At 39.8% G+C, this 22,076-nt stretch overlaps 1 protein-coding gene across 1 annotated transcript in view; it reads right to left on the bottom strand.

The window, feature by feature from the left end:
- The window catches only part of znf646 (zinc finger protein 646), a 64,819-nt gene that overhangs the window by 5,525 nt on the left and 37,218 nt on the right, over nucleotides 1-22,076 (bottom strand). Inside the window, exon 3 of the mRNA XM_051934891.1 lies at nucleotides 17,997-20,562. Within this exon, the coding sequence (XP_051790851.1) occupies nucleotides 17,997-20,562 (2,566 nt within the window). The remainder of the gene's footprint in view (nucleotides 1-17,996; nucleotides 20,563-22,076) is intronic.

Genomic DNA, 22,076 nt, shown 5'->3' with positions numbered 1-22,076 from the left:
TTGAAGCTTCAAGCTTGATCTTGGTCTCAATTGAAAGCATATGGTATGATACCCATAACATGAACCATGAACTGTTTGTGCAGGATACGTTGGCCACGGAATTGTGCTCAAGTTCCTTCTAGTGGAGGGCAGCAGTATGCCGTGGCTGAAAGAGAACTGCTGCACTGTCACAAACAATTGTGGCAATTTCTGATGGGAACAGAACTGCAGACAGCTGTGCCGAAGACAGGAAAACAACAGCTGGTGGCAATAACACACAGCATTGCTGACAGGAAAACACTCGAGAAGGTACTGTGTCTATAAGGAAAGAAGCGGCAGCAATGACATCAGATGGCAGTGAAAGTCACTGCAGCAGCCTCAGCTGGATGACCTGGTCTGCCATGTTTTGTGAAAGGCGCTACTGCCCCAGGTGCTTCGGGTCCTTCTTAGGCAGGCATGTACACACCATGACTGATAGGAGAAGAATAACAGCGGGGCCAAGAACAACTCCATGAAGCAAACTGCACAGGTTGTGCTGATCGTCAGTTCCACAATACAGACATTGATGGACAAAGAGACATGGATGAAAGAACAGTGGTGACAAACAACTCTGTAACAGAAATGTGTAGTGATTGACACAGTGCCATGCCAGAAGGAACAGTGGTGACAAAACACTCTGTAGTAAGAAAGTGTAGTGCTCAACATAGTGACATGACAGAAACAAAGTGGTGCCTGACTGGAGGTCTTTGTAAAAATATATATAAATAAATAGAATATTCCATACAGTCATAATCACCTCCAGTTAACATACTGTATGACAACAACCAATCCACAGAGGATGCCATGTCCCTTGTACTTCATGCCATCCTGACACATCTAAATAATAAAAAATGTTGCGCCAGAGTTCTGTTAATAAACTGTTCTCACAAACTTCTACAAGTGCATGGAGGAGTCCATCGTCACTGGCTGCACAACATCTGCTCGGTTCAAGATTGTAAAGAACTGCAGAGGATGTTGAAGGTGGCACAGAATATTACTGGCACCCAACTTCCTTCTGCTCAGGGCATATTTAACACTCTGCTGCCTTAGAAAGACAGACATGATAATTAAAGACCTTGGCCATTCTGCACAGCCACTTTCTCACTCCTCCCTTCTTGCCAACAATTCAGGGCCATCGGCACATTCAGCAGCAGTAGACTTTGAAAGTTTCTCTCCATAAGTCGTAAGGTTGTTGAACAGTCAATTGTGAGAATTCAAACACAGCAATGTAATAAACATAGTGTTTAAATATGTCACACTTAAAAATGTGTGTTGTATGTGTCTGTGTATACGTTCCGTGCTAAGAACACTTTTTATTTATTGCATTTGTCAAATATTCCGAGGAGATATGCAAGTATGTATTTCATTTCGCAGAGTACACATGACAATAAGCCTTACTTGACTTGCAAGAACACACAGTATTCTATTACTTTTCATACAGCAAAATGTAATCCTACAAATTACATTTATCCCCAAATTATATTTATGAAGGATTATTACAGATCCTGCGCTCTGGGTTTAATTCTCCTGCCTAGTCTTCATTTCGGTACATTTCCCAAATCTTCGTTTTTTTTTTTCTTCATAACCCACAAAAACCCATGCTGCTTTCCAATTTCATTTGGTCCCACTGGTGCGCCATTCTGTCTGTGATGGGCTCTGCCACTGTACCCCCATAACTGGATACAAGCTTTTGTCAACACTGCGTGTTCTGTTGCCGCTCGTCTGATTGACATGAATGCGATCTCCTGCCAGGCCGCGCCCCAGGCACGCGCGCGCACGCACTCCCACACTCGCGTTCCCGCCCGCGCACAGGATTTCCCGCGGCCTTTTTTTCTCGCCCAACGACGCGCAGCTGGGGAACCCCGCCGCCAAAAATGGCTGGCCGTTAGGGACCCGAGCGGGGCGTGGAGTGGTAAGGCGCGCCCTTTTACTTCGCGGCTGCAACAATGAGCCGTCCAAGAACCCCAAAACACGGTGTCACATTTGGTCCATCATCGCTACGCTCACTCTTAAGAATGCAACCTTAATGTGTATGTATATGAGTGGGTCGCTATCGATGAACGTGCGCGCTCCGGTGTGGTATCCCCACGAAGCGAAAACGCTCAACACACGGCAGCTGTCAAAATGGCTGGCTTTAGGACCAGACAAACCTCCGGCCGGAAAGGAGGCCTAGTGAAGCGAAACCGAAGCGGAACAACGTGCACAAACTCGGTGAAATGACCCTGCTGTACCGGAAAAAGTGTGAAAACCTACCTGGGTTAGCTCCGAAGCAAACGCTCGTCCAGCTTGCCGCCGATACGCAGTCCTCACAGCGCGCAAGAGACACGCCTGATCGTGCCGGCGCTAGGACCTGCGGGGGAGGGGAGACGAGATGAGGCGCCGGCGCACGCACTCGAGCGCTGTTCCGCGCGCCAGGGGGCGCTCCTTTGGCCTATCAGAGGCTGGAGGCGCAGTCACGGGTGGGCATGGCTGCTGTCACCCAGGCTGTGCGGAACGAAGGGAGATCGGCTTGGGGGTGTCTTAATTTTAATGTCTAATTAAATGTCTGGCATACCTTCTTGGCATGGGTTAGTGTATACAAGCACAACGTTTTTCTCCACATGCATGTTTTATTTTGCAAGAATCTTAATATCTTACTCAGAAATAAATCTTATTATATGAACGGGTATTCAATACAGGTGAGTTAATTACGCAATAACGAGGGTCTGTTGTACGGTTAATCTGGAATTTCTATCAAGACGCAACAGATCTGTAAACTGAAAGGAATCCGAAACTGTATTCGGGGCTGGACATCCCCTCCTGAACAAACTCATCCTCCTTTCGGTAAGATTTGTTTGGTAGTTCCTGGTTGAAAAGGATTTGAAATAAATGTTTTGTTTCTTGTCAATATTACATCGGTAATTATGGGAATAATTTCGTTCAAATGATTAACTTTAAAAGAGTTTGGCAACTATATCATTTTCTTACAATAAAAAATCTTTTAAGATAACTCATAAAGGTTATCCTGTTAGAAACTTCTTACATAAATACATATAGATGCGGCACTGACCGAAAAGGTTCAGTTTTGTAAATTGCATCCAGAAACTCCGCTTCATTTAGTTTGGACCCGCTGTTATATCCATAAACTTCGGAAAGACATCACCTTTCATTGATAATAATATAACTGTATTATCGGACTTTCTCTTTATTTTAGAAATATTACTTTGTGGTTGCCATGAGCATGAAGACAGTAATGAGAATGCCTTCTACAAGAGAAATTTAATTTTATGTTTATGAAGATTTAATATCCAAAAATGTAAATTCACAGAAAGAAAATCTGTTATTTTTATGACGGATGTAAAACATTTTCTTCATCTTTTAAATAAAAAAATCAGTTAAAACAATGGAACTGTACTTAGCCTATACTAACAAAATTCTATATCTATTCTCACGTACTTTATTTTTTTGTTAACAGAAATCACAAATATATAGTAACACGGGTCATAAATGAATAATAAATGTATAGTAATATGTTTCTTCCTCTTCTTTCGGCTGCTCCCGTTATGGGCTGCCACAGCGGACAGTAATATGTTTATTGAATTGTGTATATTCTATTCCTTACAATTTACTTGAGTACTTACTGTATGTGAACTTTTATTGCTTAAATAAAGCATTAAAATACAAAAAAAAAAAAAAAAACAAAGTATGCGGGAAGCAGGTAGAACGAAGATGATGATAGTAATAGGACATTTTATTTATATAGTGCCTTTCCCATGCTCAAGGTGCTTGAAGAAGATGAGGAAGAGGAGGATGATATCCCTTTGGTATCTCGGCACATGTGAATTGCAAAGTCAATGGTCTGTCGCCAAAAGAAATTCCGCATTTTCACCAAACGGCATCAGTTTGGAGTTCATTTTATAATATCAAGTAAAGCAAATGTTTATTTTTTTTCAGATTCTTGATATATTGGGAAATATCATTCATTAGATTAAACTTGTAATGAATGCTTAACTAATAATAATAATTCTTTGCATTTATGTAGCGCTTTTCTCACTACTCAAAGCGCTCAGCAATTGCAGGTTAAGGGCCTTGCTCAAGGGCCCAACAGAGCAGAGTCTCTATTGGCATTTACAGGATTCGAACCGGCAACCTTCCGATTGCCAGTGCAGATCCCTACCTCAGAGCCACCACTGTATGCCACAATCGTGTTATGCATCCCATTAGATAACTTTGGAGTTGACTTTTGTAGATAAAACAGAGTAAAATTAGAAAGATTAAATGCGATTGTTTAATACATAAAGTTAAGAAGTCACATATGTAAGCCCACATCAAATATACCCAGTTAAGAAGGAGCTAGTAAAGTTTAAAAAATTAAAAAGAAAACATTAAGAATAAACATTTATTATTTGAATGTATAATAATAATAATTAGTAATATTAGTATTGTTAGTTATTATTACTATTATTATCAGTATTGTAGATTTTACTTATATAGCACCTTCCTCATGGTCAGCATGCTTATAGGAGAACAGGATGGATGAGCCTTTTGGGCTGAATGGCATTTCTTGTCGATTGTCTCATTCCAGTGGCACCTGTCAAGGGGTAGGATATGTTAGGCAGCCAGTGAAGAATCGATTCTTGTAGGTGATGTGTTGAAAGCATGAAAAATGGGCAAGCGTAAGGACCTGAGTGACTTTGATAAGGGCCAAAGTGTGACAGTTAGACAACTGGGTCAGAGCATCTCCAAAATGTCAGGTCTTGTAGGGTATTTCCAATATGCAGTTTTTAGTATGGGAAGGCGGTATAAAAAATAAAATGTATTAATATTACCCACCTACATTAGTTCAAGGAAGGTCATCTGGTGTACCGGCGACAGAGCCATAGGCGCCCAAGGCTCACTGATGTGCGTGGGGAGCAAAAGCTAGCCCGTCTGGTCCGATTCCACAGAAGAGCTACTGTAGCGCAAATTGCTGAAAACCTTAATGCTAGTCATGAAAGAAAGCTGTCAGAACATACAGTGCATCGCAACCTGCCGTGTAGCCGCAGACCTGGCAGAGTGACCATGCTGACCTCTGTCCACAACAGAATGCACCTACAGTGGGTATGTGAGCATCAGAACTGGACCACGGAACAATGGAAGAAGGTGGTCTGGTGTGATGAATTACATTTGGTACACATGCGTCATTTACCTGGGGAAGTGTACAATGGGAAGATGGCAAGCTGGTGCAAAGCAGTGTGATGCTCTGGGCAATGTTTTACTGGGAAACCTTTGGTCCTGGCGTTCATAAAGATGTTACTTTGATTTATACCAGCTGTCTAAAGACTGTTGCAGTCCACATACACCCCTTCATTGCTACAGTTTTCCCACAATGGCAGTGGCCTCTTCTTAGCAGGACAACAAACCATTCCTGAACAGTTCTTACAGGGTGTGAGGAACATGACAAAGAGTTCAATGTGTTGACTTGGCCTCCAAATTCCCCAGATCTCAATCCGAGTGAACATCTGTGGCATTGTGCTGGAAAATCCAATCCAATCCACGTAGGTCCCAACTCACAACTTGCAAGACTTTAAGGGTCTGCTGCTAATGTCTTGGCACCAGATACCATAGGGCACCTTCAGGGGTCTTGAGGAGTCCATCCCTTGATGGGTCAGAGTTGGTTTGGGAGCACAATGCCCCACATTGCATGTTCTTAGTGTATTAAATTCAGCAATAAATTCACTAATATTTGCAGAGATGAAAAATGTTAAAGTGTGCTCCATGCCCAAGTTGTGTTAACCTGTAGAAGATCAGTGACACATAGATTTTGACTTTATATATGACTGCAAATTCTCTTTTGATGGAGCCTGCCATTCATGATACTTAATAAAAACTGAAACCTGAGGAAAAAAAGAACAATATTCTAAGCAGACAGTGTGGTCTTGTGGTGAAAATGTATAGCTGTAGAACTGTAGAAAAGTGAAAGGAGGATCTCCTAAATGACTGCTTTCGATTCTGAGGTACTGCATATTGGTAAACTATGAAGTTTTGCCCTCCGTCAGAGGAGTTGTTCTATTGCAAATTCTGTGCCACTGAGATTGCTAAAGTGTTAGATTTGTAAATCACAAGCTTGGTGGTTTAAAAGGGGGAATCACAGAAACAAAACTGGACTCAAAAGTATTCAGACCCCTTCACTTTTTTAACATTTTGTTACGTTACAGCCTTGTGCGAAAATCATTTCATTTCCACATATCAGGCAGCACTCAATACCTCAATGAAAAAGTGAAAACAGGATTTGAGGTTAAAGAAAAAGCAAAAGCAGAAATATCCTGAACTTTTAAAAATCTCTCTCTTCAGAGCTCCTAAATTAATACAAGGTTAGCATTTTATTTTCTCTCAGCGTCAGGACTTTTGTTCAGTTTCTTTCGCTATCTCTCCCTGAAGCCCCATCGGTTTGTGATGTACGGACTGAAGTAATGGGTGTGGGGTGGAGGGGTCATTTTAGGAAGATGACCGGTGGGTGTAACTTCTTTGTGGTGGTGGATTTTGCTGCTATTCACTACAGCCTTTTTTATGAGTTGTCCCCAGACACAAATTCTCATTTCAGAATCACGTCTGGCCCTGCAAGGCTCAAATGGAGCTCGCTATCTGCTTAGCTGGTGGATACTTTCCAAAGAGCTCAATCTCTGGCAAGAAATCTTTCTTTTCACTTTTTGATTAAGGCTATATAATCAATATAACTAAGGGATTGGGCCATGTGGGACTGAATAAAAACTATATGACCCCACCAAGTTGCACTGTTCTTAATGATGTGTATGTTATTGGTTATTATGCCAGTAAATTACATTTTTCAGTAAAAGCTTAAACTTACTGTGTCCGATTTATTGATTTCTAGCATTGCTGAATGCTACAATTGTTCATTCCTTGACCGTCTGCGGTCCCTTAAAGGCTTAAGGGCGTGCCTTTGTGAAGTTCTCCATTAGTGGTAAACTAGATTAAAGTAAAAGACAGTCCCAGTTAGTGAGCATCCAGCCATTCGAGGACCCAAGGGTTGAATACGTGGGATACGATAAGGACGACACAGGGGGAAGTTCCGTAATTAAATTTTAATATTTCTTCCTCCCCCCCAATTAGAAAAGAACCTTACAGGTACCAACTAACCTTTTATGTTGGGTGCATGTCACCAGTGAACTTATAAAATGGTTAGTGTCAAGGAAGCCAAATTAAATCCACTGTGATACAACGTTGTATAACGATAAAATGTCCAAGGGGTGAATTTTTTTTTTTTTTTAATAGACGCTACTAGGGGGTTCCCCCCTGCTCACTTCGCATCTCTGCCACACACGTTGTGAAGAGGGGGTCTGAACGCACCCCAAGGAGATGCGGTCACTCTTCCAAAACCCCCTCTTAAACGGTGATACAATGGGAAACAGTTTTATTTTACCTCCTCTTTGCTCGATCATCTGCTGGCTTGCTGCTGCTGCTGCTGCCATGCAGCGTGATGTGCATCTCGCACTTGAAAGCCTGTACAGCAGCTGTCCTACGCTTTGTGTTTTATTTCCAGCCCCGGGCGGTGTTAAATCATAAGGCACTAAGTCTCATCTCGCGGGATGGAAGGTCTTGATATTGTTTTAGTTTATAATTTAAAAACGGAGTAAGAATCTGAAAATCTAACAACATCACATTAAAGAACGATACCAAATATATATACACTATATAGGTTTGAAAATAAGGCATGACAAAAACACGTCACCATTGCACTTTTAGGCTTAGGATTGTGTGTAGAGAGAGAGAGAGAGAGAGAAAGAGTAGCTATATATGGGCCAGTTAGTGAGTAAAGGCCCAAAGCTGAAAGTAAAACAAAAGTGCACCATCAAGCCGAATGAGGTCACCCTTTAATTTAGTAGGAGTGCTGAGCTTTTCTGCATACCGCAGTCAGATTTCCTTTCTAGGAGTTTGCAGTCAAAAATAGGTCTTCTCGGACCAAGAAGCAGCAAACTGGGAAACAAAACATTTTGGATTTTTTTCCAGTTGGATGTACACAACACAGACGGTTCTCATTTTGTCATTCTACTCACGACGATTCTTCAAAACCAAAACCCTCGTATCGCAACTCATTTGGAATAAAGAAAGAAGAAGAAAGCTCTCATCACACAATGCAGGCTGGTGCACATGTTTCATTTTCCATCCATTTCACATTTTTCACACATTCTGAGGTGCTCTTTAGAAAGGAAACAAAAAAAGTGGCAGAATAGTTTAAAAAAAATACAGCAAGATACAAAGTGTTTTTTTTTTTTTAAACAAAGCAGCAAAACGTATCAATGCCTACAACTATTGCCTCCTTTGTTACAGGATCCCACTCCCTTTGAAACTGAGCAGGTCACCTTGTAATCAGTTTTGGAATGTCAGTGTGTCTCTGGTACACCGTCATGGGCTACGCTTTTAACATCTGATCACCTGAATTTATCGACAACAGAGTGGATTTGTTTAGTTTTTGTTTTACTTAAATAAAATTTGATGAATTACGTCCACAGAGAATACAGTTAAATTACATATTTTGTTGTTGGTGAGTTACGATAGTCTAAAAGTGCAAGAGAAGATAGTATCATAAGTTATAATCATAGGAGTGACGGGGTTTACGTGTTTTAGTTAAAAAGTGTCTACAGACAATAACGTAAAGGTAGTGCATTTTCAGAATCATATGGAGTGAAAAGTGAACATACTTTCATGTTTATTTAATTATATCCAACAAGACAAAATTAGATTTACGTTTTTTATTCATTTTTTTTTTTTTTACTTTGGTTGAATCATAAACAGAGAACAGAGTGGGTGGGTTGCACATTTTTTACATTCGGCAGCTTAAAGGTTGTACGATTTTCAGAACACTCGAATCCCATCCATAGAGAAGGGTAGAAAGGGGATTTTTCTTTACGTTAAAAAAAAAATTAGTCCAAAGAAAATAAAATGCGTTATGCATGAATTAGTTGGATATGATGGCGAAATTATGTTTTTTGTTACGTTGACTGCGTCACACCAACAGATGAATGCAGAAGAGTGACGTGTACCTTTACATTTACCGAATTACATCCGTATTGTAAGAGTTGAGTGTTTTTAGGCTACTCAAACCACAACGAGTGAAGGAGTGTTGGGTGTTCTTTACGTTTAGCGAATAACAAAAAGAAAGTCAGATAAACACGTTAACTTGAGAGTTGTGTCTGAAGGTGTTTTGGGTTTTTTTATTTTGTTGACTCTCTTACATCCAGAGAAAAGACGGAGAATATTACGCATTCTTTACAATTAGAGTTGCATCAGCAGACAATGTTGATTTGTGGATCATTTCCAAAAGGAAGAAGGTATTATGGCTACACATTTTCTGTATCAACTGTCACTTCACAGGTAAGTGAAGTCGGATGGGTTACGTATCCTTTACGTTTACTGAATTACGAGGACAGGAAATAATTTTTTTTCATTAATAGCAGTCGACCCTCAACATTTGCGTGTTTAGTTTTCGCAACTTCAAGCATTCATGTGATTTTATTAGTAATAACCAATTTTACTTGTGTGCGGTTGCCAATGCAAATTCGATGGCATCGCAGCTGTGCACAGTAGAGAAAAAAATGAAAGGAATGTGTGATGCGCCAAGTTTGAGGAGTGGATATTAACCTATGAGGTACTTCAACAGTCTTGTTCACCCTAGACCCTTAAAAATACTGGTTCTTTAATGGCACTTTGATTCTTTAATGGGTTGTATAGTTCCTTATTGAACAATTACTTGACCAAGCACCATCTTTCTGTAAAGGGTTAATTTGTATATGAAGTCATTTCTTTGTGCTTTGAAAAACTTCCTAATATGTAGAAGAAACCAGAACACTTTAATGTTTGGAAGGCCACCTTGCAGGACACCAACAAATTAAGGAAACCTTGACGTAGCCTGTGCTACTGTACAAGAGTCCTTTTAAAATCATAAACTATTGGTACTTTGCAAATCTGTTACAATCTATTCAAGGTTATTTACTGAATGGATCCAGTTACAGATCTAAATAAATGAAGGTTATTTCTGGAACATTCATGTGGATGGGTCTTTTAGGAACCAAAAATGGTTCCTCTATGGCACTGCTCTGAAGAAGCACTCTGACATCTTTATTTTTAAAACTGTACCATTATACAGAGAAAAAAACTTCCCTTTTCATTGTTTTGATTTAAAAAAAAAATCAAGTTTTGGATTGCAATTATATCCCCAAAGCGTAGTGTGCAAGGCATTCGGGTTGTAATCTCAACCGAGCAAGTCAGTTATGCGGCTTAGAAGGACAATAAAAGTTGTTAGATAAATTTTGTGCTGGACTGTCGGTAGCAGCTGCCGGCCATGTGACTAGAGTCATCGAGGCTGACAGTCCCATCAGCGATCGCTGCCTCAAGGTGAAACGTCAACTCACCTCCACTATGCTCCCATTCTCCAAGACCCTTAAGGATCTCAAGTGACACGCAAAGCAGACGTCGTTGATGGATTATTTCAAGCGGGTGCATCCTTCACAATCTCCAACGCCATTTGTGAAGGACAGAGTGTCGGAGATGATGTCAAGACCTCGTAAGTCTTGGTGTCTCCCAACAGCATTGAGGTGTTAGCACAAAGGTTTACAGAATTGTAGGGAATGACTAACGAGACACATATGTTTTGCATGTTACCAATTTTACTTTGCGTAATGCACTTTATGGGCTGTTTCACAGTTATTGTGTTATGAAACATGCATATTATCAGAAGTAATGTTTTGTTATAAAGAATTCTATGCAGAACATTCTGAACTGTCTCTAGCGAAAGATTACAGATTTTGGTGGTTGTGGGAACCTAACCCCCTATTTCCCATGTATCAATTTTTGAATCCCATCCCAAGAGAACGCTATTTTGTTTTGTTAAAGTTGGAGAAATCACATCTGAAAGTTTAATGGTTAAGCATTTTTAAGATTAGGGAGTTATGTTGATCATTAAGGAAAGTTTTGTATCTATAATTACCAGCAAAGACAAGACTTCTTTTTAAATAATATCCAAAAGTGGAATGGTGAAAGTAGGATATTAAATGAATTTAAGTTGATAGACAAGGAATCAGGTTATAAGCCAGTTCTTAAATCATGTCAAAAGGGAAGAAAACATCATGGATTTTTTTTTTGTTTTATGTTGGGACAATCATATCTTGAAGCAGAATGGCAACATATTTTTATGTTTGATGGATGAAGTCGATAGTAAAGGAATCGGGTTACGTATCAGTTTGTACATTTTGCTCAAAGTCTCAAATTTTTAATGTTGGTTCAGTCACATCCAGAGATGAAATTAGACAGGTTTTCCTTTTCTATGTTTATTGAATTATCTCCACACAGACTCTCATCAAGAGACAACAATGGAAGGCTTACAAATAACATTGGCACCAGAAACAAAAGTGCGTTATATGTTAAACTGTAAATTATGTTGGCGGAGAAGAGCCTGTGATAGAGGGGAATTCAAAAAGAATGGAATCGTTTCAAAAATGTATTACTTGGTAGGTAATTATTACATGACCAAGTAGTACAGCCAACTGGATCTTAAGTTGGTTAACCGGCAGGAGACAAAGAGTACTGATAAGAGGAGAATGAGGGGCATCAGCACAGTTCCCTTAGAGGTCCAACCTTAATCAATTACTTTTTTGGATTTCATATTAATGACATCCTGCCTTGTGCCCTGTGTTGGCTGGGATTGGCTCCAGCAGACCCCCGTGACCCTGTGTTCGGATTCAGCGGGTTGGAAAATGGATGGATGGATGGATATTAATGACATTCGTTCCGGTATAGTTAGTAAACTTCTGGATTTCAATACTAAAACTGGAACAGTGGCAAGACACTGAAGAGTCAGCAAAAACTGTTCAGAAGGACCTGGACAAGCTTCAGGACTGGATAAATACTGGAAAAATGGAATCTAATGAAGAAAAGTGCAAAGTGCTACACATGGGCAAAAGGAATGTCAATTAAAAATACAAAATGGAAAATACTTTGCAACAGGAAGCAACATCTGAAAAGGACTTCACAGTTTGTGCTGAAAAAACATAATCATCTAAACAATGTGCAGAAGCAACTAAAAGGGTAGATGTTTGGTAATACTGTTAAAACTCTTGAATATAAATCAGGGGATGTTATGCTTAGTCTCTATGACGCACCGTTGAGGCCACATCTTGAGTGTCGTGTGCAGTTCTGATCACTACGCCACAAAAAAGACACAACAGCACTTGACACTGTGCAATCAACAAAGAGCAACCAGGTGCATCTCAGGACTTAAGGACAATTCCTACAGTGACAGACTCCGAGAATTAAACCATTTTTAGCCTCAAGCAGAGGAGACTGTGTGGGGACTTCATCCAGGTCTTCAAAATCATCACAGGCATTGATACAGTAGACCCAGCAGAATTCTTTCAACTTAATGGTGAATCATGTACTTGAGGACATCAGTGGAAATTAAGGGGAAGTGCATTTAAGAATGAAGCCAGAAAGAACTTCCATATGCAAAATGTTATTGGACTCTGGAACAACCTACTGAGACATGGAATTGAAGAAGAAACTTTGACAACCTTTATGAAGTTTCTGGATGAGATATTGGGACAGCTTAGCTATTAGCTAAACAAACAAGCTTGATGGACTGAACGGTCACCTCTCGTTTATCAGATTTCAGTGAACATCTAAATTTCCTCTTGGGACAAATAGTTTGTTAGTTCTGTTTATGTATCTATGGGGAGCTGGCAATTTCTACTCATGTTGCTACGTAGTATGTACCAAATTGTAGAATTACTCTTGATTTGTTTCCAGGTTTTGGCACTTGAGGGAATGAAGGCACACATGATGCACTACAAGGAGGGAGTCTGGGAATGATAGTTGTAAAGAGTTATGAGGGATGTACATTAGGCATCTGTAAGATTAACAAAAAACTGTGACAGCTTCTTTATAGATGGTGTAGACTAAATAGACATGTGATATGTATGGTAGTTACTGAGTAATAAAACTATGATAGCTTTCAATTCTTTTTTTCAGAGAAAACAGGAATGGGTTCCATATACGAGTATTTAACTTTTTCCTAATCCAATTCCAGTGGCAGAGTAGTTAATGCTGCTGCCACGCAGTTCCTGAAGACATGAGCAGAAAGTGCCAATTCAGTGAACATCTAAATTTCCTCTTGGGACAAATAGTTTGTTAGTTCTGTTTATCTATCTATGGGGAGCTGGCAATTTCTACTCATGTCTTTATGGATTTGCACCCCAAACATGTAGGTTAGATAAATGGCATTGCTTAAAGAGCCCAGTGCAAGTGTGTATGTACAATTGTAAACTGCAATCTTAAAAATAAAGGTAGTAAAGTCAATCCTTGGAGTGATACCCTTCGGGAACCATTTTTGATTCCCAAATGATTTATCAACATGAAGGTTCTCTATTTAGATCCATTACAGGTTTCATAAGTAGCCATTAAAGCCTAATACTAGGTTGGGTTCCTAATTACTAAAGGACTCTTGATGAATATGATAACACAAGCTAACTTCAGGTTTTCTTGGTATGTTAGTATCCAGTTATGTAGCCCATTATACATTAACTCTGTTTTGTCCACATATTAGGGTCCTTTAGAAAGTCCAACGGTCCAATTTCATATGCAAAGAGCACCTCCTAGAATGAAATGTTTGATCACACATCACAGTTAAGAGTCATGTAAAGTGCCCAATAAACAGCTTGTAGTTTTTAAGAGTGTGTGGTGGCCTTGACACCAGTGCTGCTACCATGAAAGGATTCAGCCTCTTTGAATTAGAAACTGGTATTTTGGTATTAATCCCCAAGGGGAAACTGGATTAAGTGAATTAGAAAGTGGATAGATAGATGAATCCACGGGGAAGACAGAGCTAGAGGAGTGGTTTTTTTATATATATATTTTACAAATCAGTTTAGTCACATTCGGAGAAGAGTGTGGATGCATTGCATATCCTTTCTAGAAGATGGCATGGTGAAAATAGAATAGTTACAGCCTTTTATGTCTAACTACATGAAATACCCAGCGTTGCCCGGGAGGGAAATAATGTGTTTTTTTTTATTGTTTGTGAAAAATATAATTAAAAAAAAAAACACAACTTTAAAAATAAAATTAAATTAACAAGCAATGAAGACTCACTAATGTGCTTGTATTGCGGTCTTGTATGTATGTTATCATCCAGTTGATGCTCGGAACCAGCCAACTCTATTTAATTTCAAAAGCAACAGGCGTGGTGGTGGTGCTCAAACAAAGAATGCTGGCAGTCACCTCCAGTTCGCCCTCTGCTGGTCGTTCAGAGTGTCAACTGGATGATAATGTGCATACAAGACTGTAAGATTACCCCACACCCTACCCAGAAGGAGGTGGGTTAGGGTTGATTTCAGCCTACGGTATTTTTAGTCGACCAATGAGAAACATGTGAACCAAGTTTCATGGAAATCGCTCCAGCTGTTCGGAAGTGATGCTGGAATATTCATACATACATACACACATTGACTTTTATATATATAGATGAATGATGTTGACAGGAAAATAATTAAGTTATGCATTAGCTAAATCGCATGTAGACGTGAAGAGTTGACAGATTGCATATATTTTTCACTTAAACCTCAGAGGAAATGGTGTAAAGGTTATATACATTTTAGGTCCGTTAGAAGAATTATGTATAAATAAAACAACGGAAGGGATATGCATTCTTTAGGTTAAGTTAATTATATTTATGGACAGAAAGGTAGTTTGTGTTTTTTAATGAATTACGATCCCAAAAATGGCAGTATTGAAGTTTACTTTAATTGAACCACACCTACAACGCAGTAACATATTTCATGCTTACGGATTTATACCTCCAGTGAAATTTTAGGCAGGATTGCTTTTGTTTAATAATAGATTATGTGCAGAAAAGGCAGTGTTTTTACAATTAATTGCGCAGAAAAGACAATGGTCTGAAAACATTTTTTTACATTTAATAAATTCACAAACAAGTGTGCAGAGTTTTGTAGTCAAACAATTGCATATTTTTATACTAAATTACACCTAGAGGAAGGTCATTTAAAAACATTATTTTTTCATGGGAATGTGTAAGGCAAAAACAGAGACGTTAAGTGAAAAATAAACTCAAATGTATGTATGCATTGTGTTGGACTTATTTTTTCAGCTGTGAACTTTTCTATTTGTTGAACTGAGTATTCAAGAAGACATTGCTGAGGTAACGTTTTATTAATTATGTCCAGAAAGACAGTGAGTGGATCATGCATGTTTTAATGTTTTATGCATTACATTCATACAAAAAAAAACAAACAGTGGAATTGGCATTTCTGCGGTCGAAAAGCGATACGCACAAAGACGAATGTGGAAGTGTGGAGTTTTGAAAGCATTTGAAGGATAACAAGTTTGCAACATTTGACAAATTATATTCACAGAAGAGACAGATGACGTGTACCCGCTATGATTAATCACATCACAGAGAAGGGAAGGCTTGTTCTGTGTGTTTTATCGCATTTTAGTCCACATACAAAACCATAGAAGGGTGTTTATTTTCATGTGAAAGGGTAACAGTAGAATAGTTAAAGGTCTTCTATTTTTGATTAATTACATTAACTGAGTTATTGTACCCTAGAAAAACAGTACCAAAAAATTCACAGAGAGTATTGCATTTGGTATTTCCACCTTGTATTTAATTTTTTTGTTTCAATATTTTTTTTTTCTCATCTAACCTTTATCTAAAAGGACACGGTAAAAAAATAATAATAATCAAGATGCAGACATTACATCGGCTAATAAGAAGTCAGCTGATATGAAGCAGCACGAGTATTTATAGCCTGCTGTACAAACACTCAAAGGAGTGTGTGGGTGCTTCATTTTGGCCTCTTTTTACCCTATGAGAACTATTGTCAGTCCTTATGGTAATAGTGTCAAGAGCTCAAAAGTAGAAATGTTACCATTTGTCTTGAAGATTTTTTTTAAACAGCAATCCAGTATGGACTGTCTGGCCGGCTTCCTGTCCGACTCGCTATCTCATTTAATCTTGTACCCCTCTCAGATTCTTGGCTATTTTAGGGTGAAATTTCACCCAAAGTTCTGGTGTGGTAAACAGCATAAGAAAGAAAAAAAAAAGTGTTAAAACAGAATTTTTACATATCAGAAACATAAAATTTAAACAAGGCGTTTTTCTGTATAACAATAAATTAGAATGGCAGTAAAAATCGTATGATCACATAAATTATTTTTAAGGAAGTCAGGAATCTGAAAATAGTATTTTAAAAAAACCTGCACCCTTTCTGTGCCGTTAGTCAGATGGTGACAAATGTATGACTACCGTTCTGGTAACAGATGTGTGAACAGGAGAGAATTGTAGTTTCAATGGCGGCTCAGTTGATCTAAACATTACCCCTCTGCCCTCGCCTTTCTCTGTACTGTCCCAACTAACTCCCTCTGTTTAGCAGCTCCATGGGTTTAATACATTGGCCAATGCTGCATTCATGTGCTCTTGGACAGATGATAAATCTGAGTTGGAAATTCAATGTGAACGATCTAGAGCAACAAGTCAGACAATTCCGAGAAAACAAAGCCACCTGAATTGTGATGACATTTCACCTTAGTCAACTGTATAAAATCCACCTTGATAAAATGGATAAGTATATGTGTGTTCATCTGCTTGCTATTTCTCTGTCATTCCAACTGATGGTGCATCACAAATTTTATTTTTACGAAATCCATACTAAATGGCATGTAACAGAGACCTATGTTTTGCATTTGTTCTTCTAACAGATGGCGCATGACAAACATTTGTAGTAATACTTTCTATTACTACAAAAACCTGTGACATACCATCTGTTGGAATGACAAATGCATTGATTTTATTACTACATGCATTACAAAATACATTCCAATAGATGGTGCACTGCAAATGTTAACACCAAGGTCTACGCTGATTACTTAGATTTCAACTTATCTTAGATGGGTAGCACAGGTAGTAAAACATATAACCTGCTCAGCCATAAATGCCATTTATGGGTCAAACTGTGTTTGGAACAAAGCGATACACATTTAATATGTTTATTTGGTCTTTACCTCTATGGGAAATTACATTTATTTTTAATTGCTTTATTTTATTTTTTTTTTTTTGCACACCAAGTAACAAATCAACCGTGACCTCGCATTGCTCCGAACAGCCTGAACGGAAACTCACATGATGCCCAGAAGTTGGAAAGAAGAAACGTCACAACTCAGAGTTTCGAATATTCCGAGGGCACAAGAATGCAGCACAAGACAGAGTGGGACAGCCAATCAGCAGACACCTTGTTCTTAAGTGCTTAACTCTACCTTGCATCGCCATCTGTTGGTTTTGATGAAAAGACCACACTGAGGTTGGCGCAATGCTTAAAACAACAGATCTATAAAAACAAAAAACAAAACAAAACAAAATTGCTGACACTGAAAGGGTTTGTCAGCACCGTTTGACTGGGACTACATTTTCAGATAAGCAAAGTGCCCTTCATTATTATAATTATTATTATAATTTTTCCTCTCCCACTTCTAAGCTGCCGAAGTCCAGTGTGAAATGCTAAACCAAACAGTCATGTTTTCCTTTGAACGATGGTTCTCAAACTTTATCCCCACCCGCCATCATTCCTGAACCATTTCCGTACACTTCTTATAAGCTACCTTTCTTACAGTTCGAATTTAATCCAAACGAATGTACCCAAGAATACCCAAGTGCTTGTTCTAGAAATCAGTCCGAGAACCACTGGCTTAGAACAACTCTCTGTGACAAAACCACCTTAATGAATGAAACTGCTGCATAGTACAGCGTCTCGGTCATTTCAGTGGATGCCAGACAGTGATCAAGCTATCTGAAGCATCTCTCAGGGTACATGGCTTCCTGCCCAACTATTATTTTAGTAAGGAAGCCCCCTCTTCTAGATGCACACAAGCACTCAGTACGTCATGAAACCTTATTCATCCAACTCTTTTTTTTTTCTTTAATAAATGAAAATCTAATTGCCTAATAAATCTGTTTCCTGTTCCATCACTGCAGACGGGCTACTCATTGTCTCTAAAGTTTTTAAGTCCTCTGCTACAGCATGGCTTCCTTGGCTGCCCTTGTGAACTTTTTGATGATGTCTGAGATTGGACTTGGTCGAAAAGCATCGACTACAGTGACTGCAGGAAAAAGGCTTCTCCTTGGTGTGGACCCGCCTGTGGCAAATAAGTTGCGTGGAGACACGGAAGGCCTTGCCGCAGTCCATGCACTGATACCTTTTTGGCTCTGTGTGGATACGCCGGTGGTTCTTTAGAGCCATGAGGTTCGAGAATTGCTTTTGGCAAGCTGAGCAAGAGAACAACCCGGTTTTGTGGCTGTTTTTGTGGTTGAGCAAGGATCCGGCGTGGCGGTATGTTTTTCCACAGTGCTCGCAGGCGTAGATCTTCTCTTCCACATGGGTCTCTTGGTGTTCATGTAGAGCCTCCAGTGTTGGATGAAAACTTTTACATAGTTCACATCTGTATATGGTAGTCCGTAATTGTCCTGCCTCTCCTTCAGCACTGTTCCCCTCATCCCGACTGTCCTCTGAACAGTTGTTTTTGGTGAGCTGCGACCCAAGCAAGGGCAAAATTAATCTGCTCCGGTTTCTCTTATTGATCTTTAAAAAGTACAGAGGTTTGGTTTTGTGTAAGGTCTGGTGGTGGCAATAAGTAGCTTTGCTAGCAAATCCTCGACAGCAGAGGACACAATAGTATGGCCTCTCTTTCGTATGGACCCTCCGGTGGCTGATTAAGTGGGAGGACACCCTAAAAGCTTTCCCACAGTCCAGGCACTTGTAGCGTTTCACCTCGGAATGAATTCGGTGGTGGTTCTTGAGGGCAAGGAGGTTGGAGAACTCTTTTTGGCAGACAGTACAATGGTAGATCCCTGTGGTATGAGTGTTCTTGTGGTTGAGCAGTGACCCAGCATGACGGTACGTTCGACCACACTGATCACATCTGAATGGCCGGTCATCAGATTCCTGTTGATCAACGTCAACCTCACCTTGACTGGAGGAAATTTGGTTTCTGGAGACTTTAACTTCTGAGGAGTCTTCCAAGTCATTAGGACTTTCAGTGGAAGTATTGTGCGATTCCTGGAAGTTCATAATTTCTCCATTTTGACTTTGGGCAGTATGCTGCTTTCCATTTCTACAGTGATGATGCCTCAGACTGCTTTTACTGATGAAACCTTTGCCACAGTTTTTGCATCTGTGTGAAAGTTCACCAAGATGTAACTTCTGGTGGTTACGGAGGGCACTGGAAAGCCTAAAAGATTTCCCACACTCAAGGCAATGGTGGCGCTTCTTCTGGGAATGAATACGTAGGTGGTTTTTAAGGGCCATGGGGTTTGAAAACATTTTCTGGCAGATGTAGCACTCAAAACGGCCAGTCTTGTGTGTGTTTTTGTGGTTCAGCAGGCTACCTGCGTGGCGGTAAGTACGACTGCAGATATCACAGCGGAATGGGCGGTCCTCTGTTTCAAAGGGCACTTTTGAGCTAGATATCTGGTCAGGATCGGTCTTCTCTTTTTCAGGACTTTGAGCACTACTATCATCAAGTGATACGGCACTACCATCACACGTATGTTCTGCTAGCTCCTGTTCTGTGGAGAAGTTTTGCTTGCACACTTCACAACTGTACCCACGAGGAACCTCACCTTTGATGTCAAGATGATCATTAGCAGCAGTATCTACATTCTCCTTGTTTAGGGTCCCATTGTGGACACCTGATGCATTTCCCAAGCCCTTCCTTTTGCTTCCAAGATGTGATTTTAGATGCCCTTTCTTGTAAGTCCTGCCACATGCGTGGGCTTGGTAGTGGATGAAGAGCTGTTTCTGTCCTCTGAAAGCCTTGCCACAATCCAGGCATTTATACCTCTTGACAGCAAAGTGGATTCGCAGATGGTTCTTCATAGCCAGCTGATTAGGGTAGGTGTTGTGACAAATTGTACAGTAAAAATGTCCCGTCTTGTGTGACTTTTTATGATTGACCAAACTGCCCGCATGTCTGTATGTCCTACCACACTGATCACAAGAGTAGGGACGTTGATCATCTGCGACAGCACTGAATTGTACATCTTCTGCCTCAGCTGTAACTTGTTCAGTCTTAACTTCTGCCTTTGATGGAGGTAATCCACCCAGTTCTATTTCTGAAGAGTCCGAATTGAGGTGGCCCGTTACTTTTGATTGGCACGAGTGCTGATCTTCTGGCTGATACATCTCCCCGCAGCTATTACAGATCAGGAGCTGCTTCACACCCTTGATATCTGGGTTATGGCTGGCCGTTTCCTGAGTTTCTTCCCCAGTAGCTTTGTTCCCAATCGCATCTGCTTCTATAGGATAACTGGGCCCATTGTCTTCGGGCTGTTTTAGGTCATACTGGACTGTGCTGGAGTTTTCATTAACAGACACGGAATGCATCAGCTGGTGAAGGTGAAAGTTGACCTGCTTGGCTCGAATTTGTTTCTCTAAATGGATCCTCTGATGACTCATCAGCTGCTTTTGAAGTTTGAAAGCTTTTCCACAGTCTGCGCATTTGTGTCTGATGATGAGAGAGGAGAAAGAAACATGAAAAATTTACTTACTTGTTGCTATCAAGTACATATTGTATTGTATAGTCAACACAACCTTGGTAAACTTCAGAACATAAATATAATAAAAGTCTAACATTTGCATTAAGAAATTAAGTCAAAGAAATAGCCACATATAAATTTACAGTGGCGAAAATAAGCATTGAACCCGTCAACATTTTTCTCAGTAAATATATTTCTAATGGGGTTATTGACATGAAATTTTCGCCAGATGTCAGTAACAACCCAAATAATCCACACATACAAAGAAATCAAAACAAATAAGTCAATAAATTATGTGTAATAAAGTGGAATGATACAGGGAATAAGTATGGAACACGCTTACTGAAATTTATTTAACATTCAATAGAAAAGCCTTTGTTGGTAATGACGGCTTCAAGACGCCTCCTGTATGGAGAAACTTGATGCATGCATTGCTCAGGTGTGATTTGGGCCCATTCTTCCACACAAACTGCCTTCAAATCTTGAAGGTTCCGGGGGTCTCTTCTATGAACTCTGATCTTCAGTTCTTTCTATAGATTTTCAATTGGATTCAAGTCGGGTGATTGACTGGGCCATTCTAGCAGCTTTATTTAATTTCTCTGAAACCAATTGAGAGGTTCCTTGGTTGTGTGTTTGTCTTGCTGAAATGTCCCCCCTCGTTTCACCTTCAGCAACCTGGTAGATGGCAGCAGATTCTTATCAAGAATGTCGAGGTACATTTTCTCCATTCATCCTTCCTTCAATTATATGAAGTGTGCCAGTATTTTGGGGTGATCTGCAGTGCCACGTCTCCTCCAAACATGGTGTGTGCAATGACATCCAAAGAGTTCAATTTTGGTCTCATCTGACCAGATTCTATTCTCCCAGTATTTCATTGGCTTGTCCGAATGTTGTGCAGCAAACTTTAAATGAGCTTCAACGTGCTTTTTCTTCAGCAGCGGAGTCTTGCGCAGTCAGCGAGCATAGAGGCCATGGTGGTTGAGTGCATTACTTATTGTTTTCTGCTAATTCCAGGTTTTTCTGAAGCTCTCCGCGAGTGGTCCTTGGCTCTTGGACAAATCTTCTGATTATTCTTTTAACTTCTCTGTCAGAAATCTTGCAAGGAGCACCTGGTTGTGGCCAGTTTATGGTGAAATGATGTTCTTTCCACTTCCGGATTATGGCCACAACAGTGCTCACTGGAATATTCACAAGTTTTCAGATTTCAGCTGTTTTCTTGGCTTTCCATGCCTTTTAGCACCTCCTTTACTTCATGTGTTCAATACTTTTTCCCTGTGTCATTCCACTTTATTATTACACATAACTTAATTTATGGACTTATTTGTTTTGATTTCTTTGTATGTGTGGATTACTTGGGTTGTTACTGACATCTGGTGAAAATTTCATGTCAATAGCCCCATTAGAAATATACTTACTGAGAAAAATGTTGATGTGTTCAATACTTATTTTCCCAGCTGTATCATTTTTGCAGGGATTGCTTTTT

Source organism: Erpetoichthys calabaricus, chromosome 12 (genome assembly GCF_900747795.2).
Source record: "Erpetoichthys calabaricus chromosome 12, fErpCal1.3, whole genome shotgun sequence".
NCBI classification, from domain to species: domain Eukaryota; kingdom Metazoa; phylum Chordata; class Cladistia; order Polypteriformes; family Polypteridae; genus Erpetoichthys; species Erpetoichthys calabaricus.
This window is presented reverse-complemented; position numbering and strand designations above follow the sequence as displayed.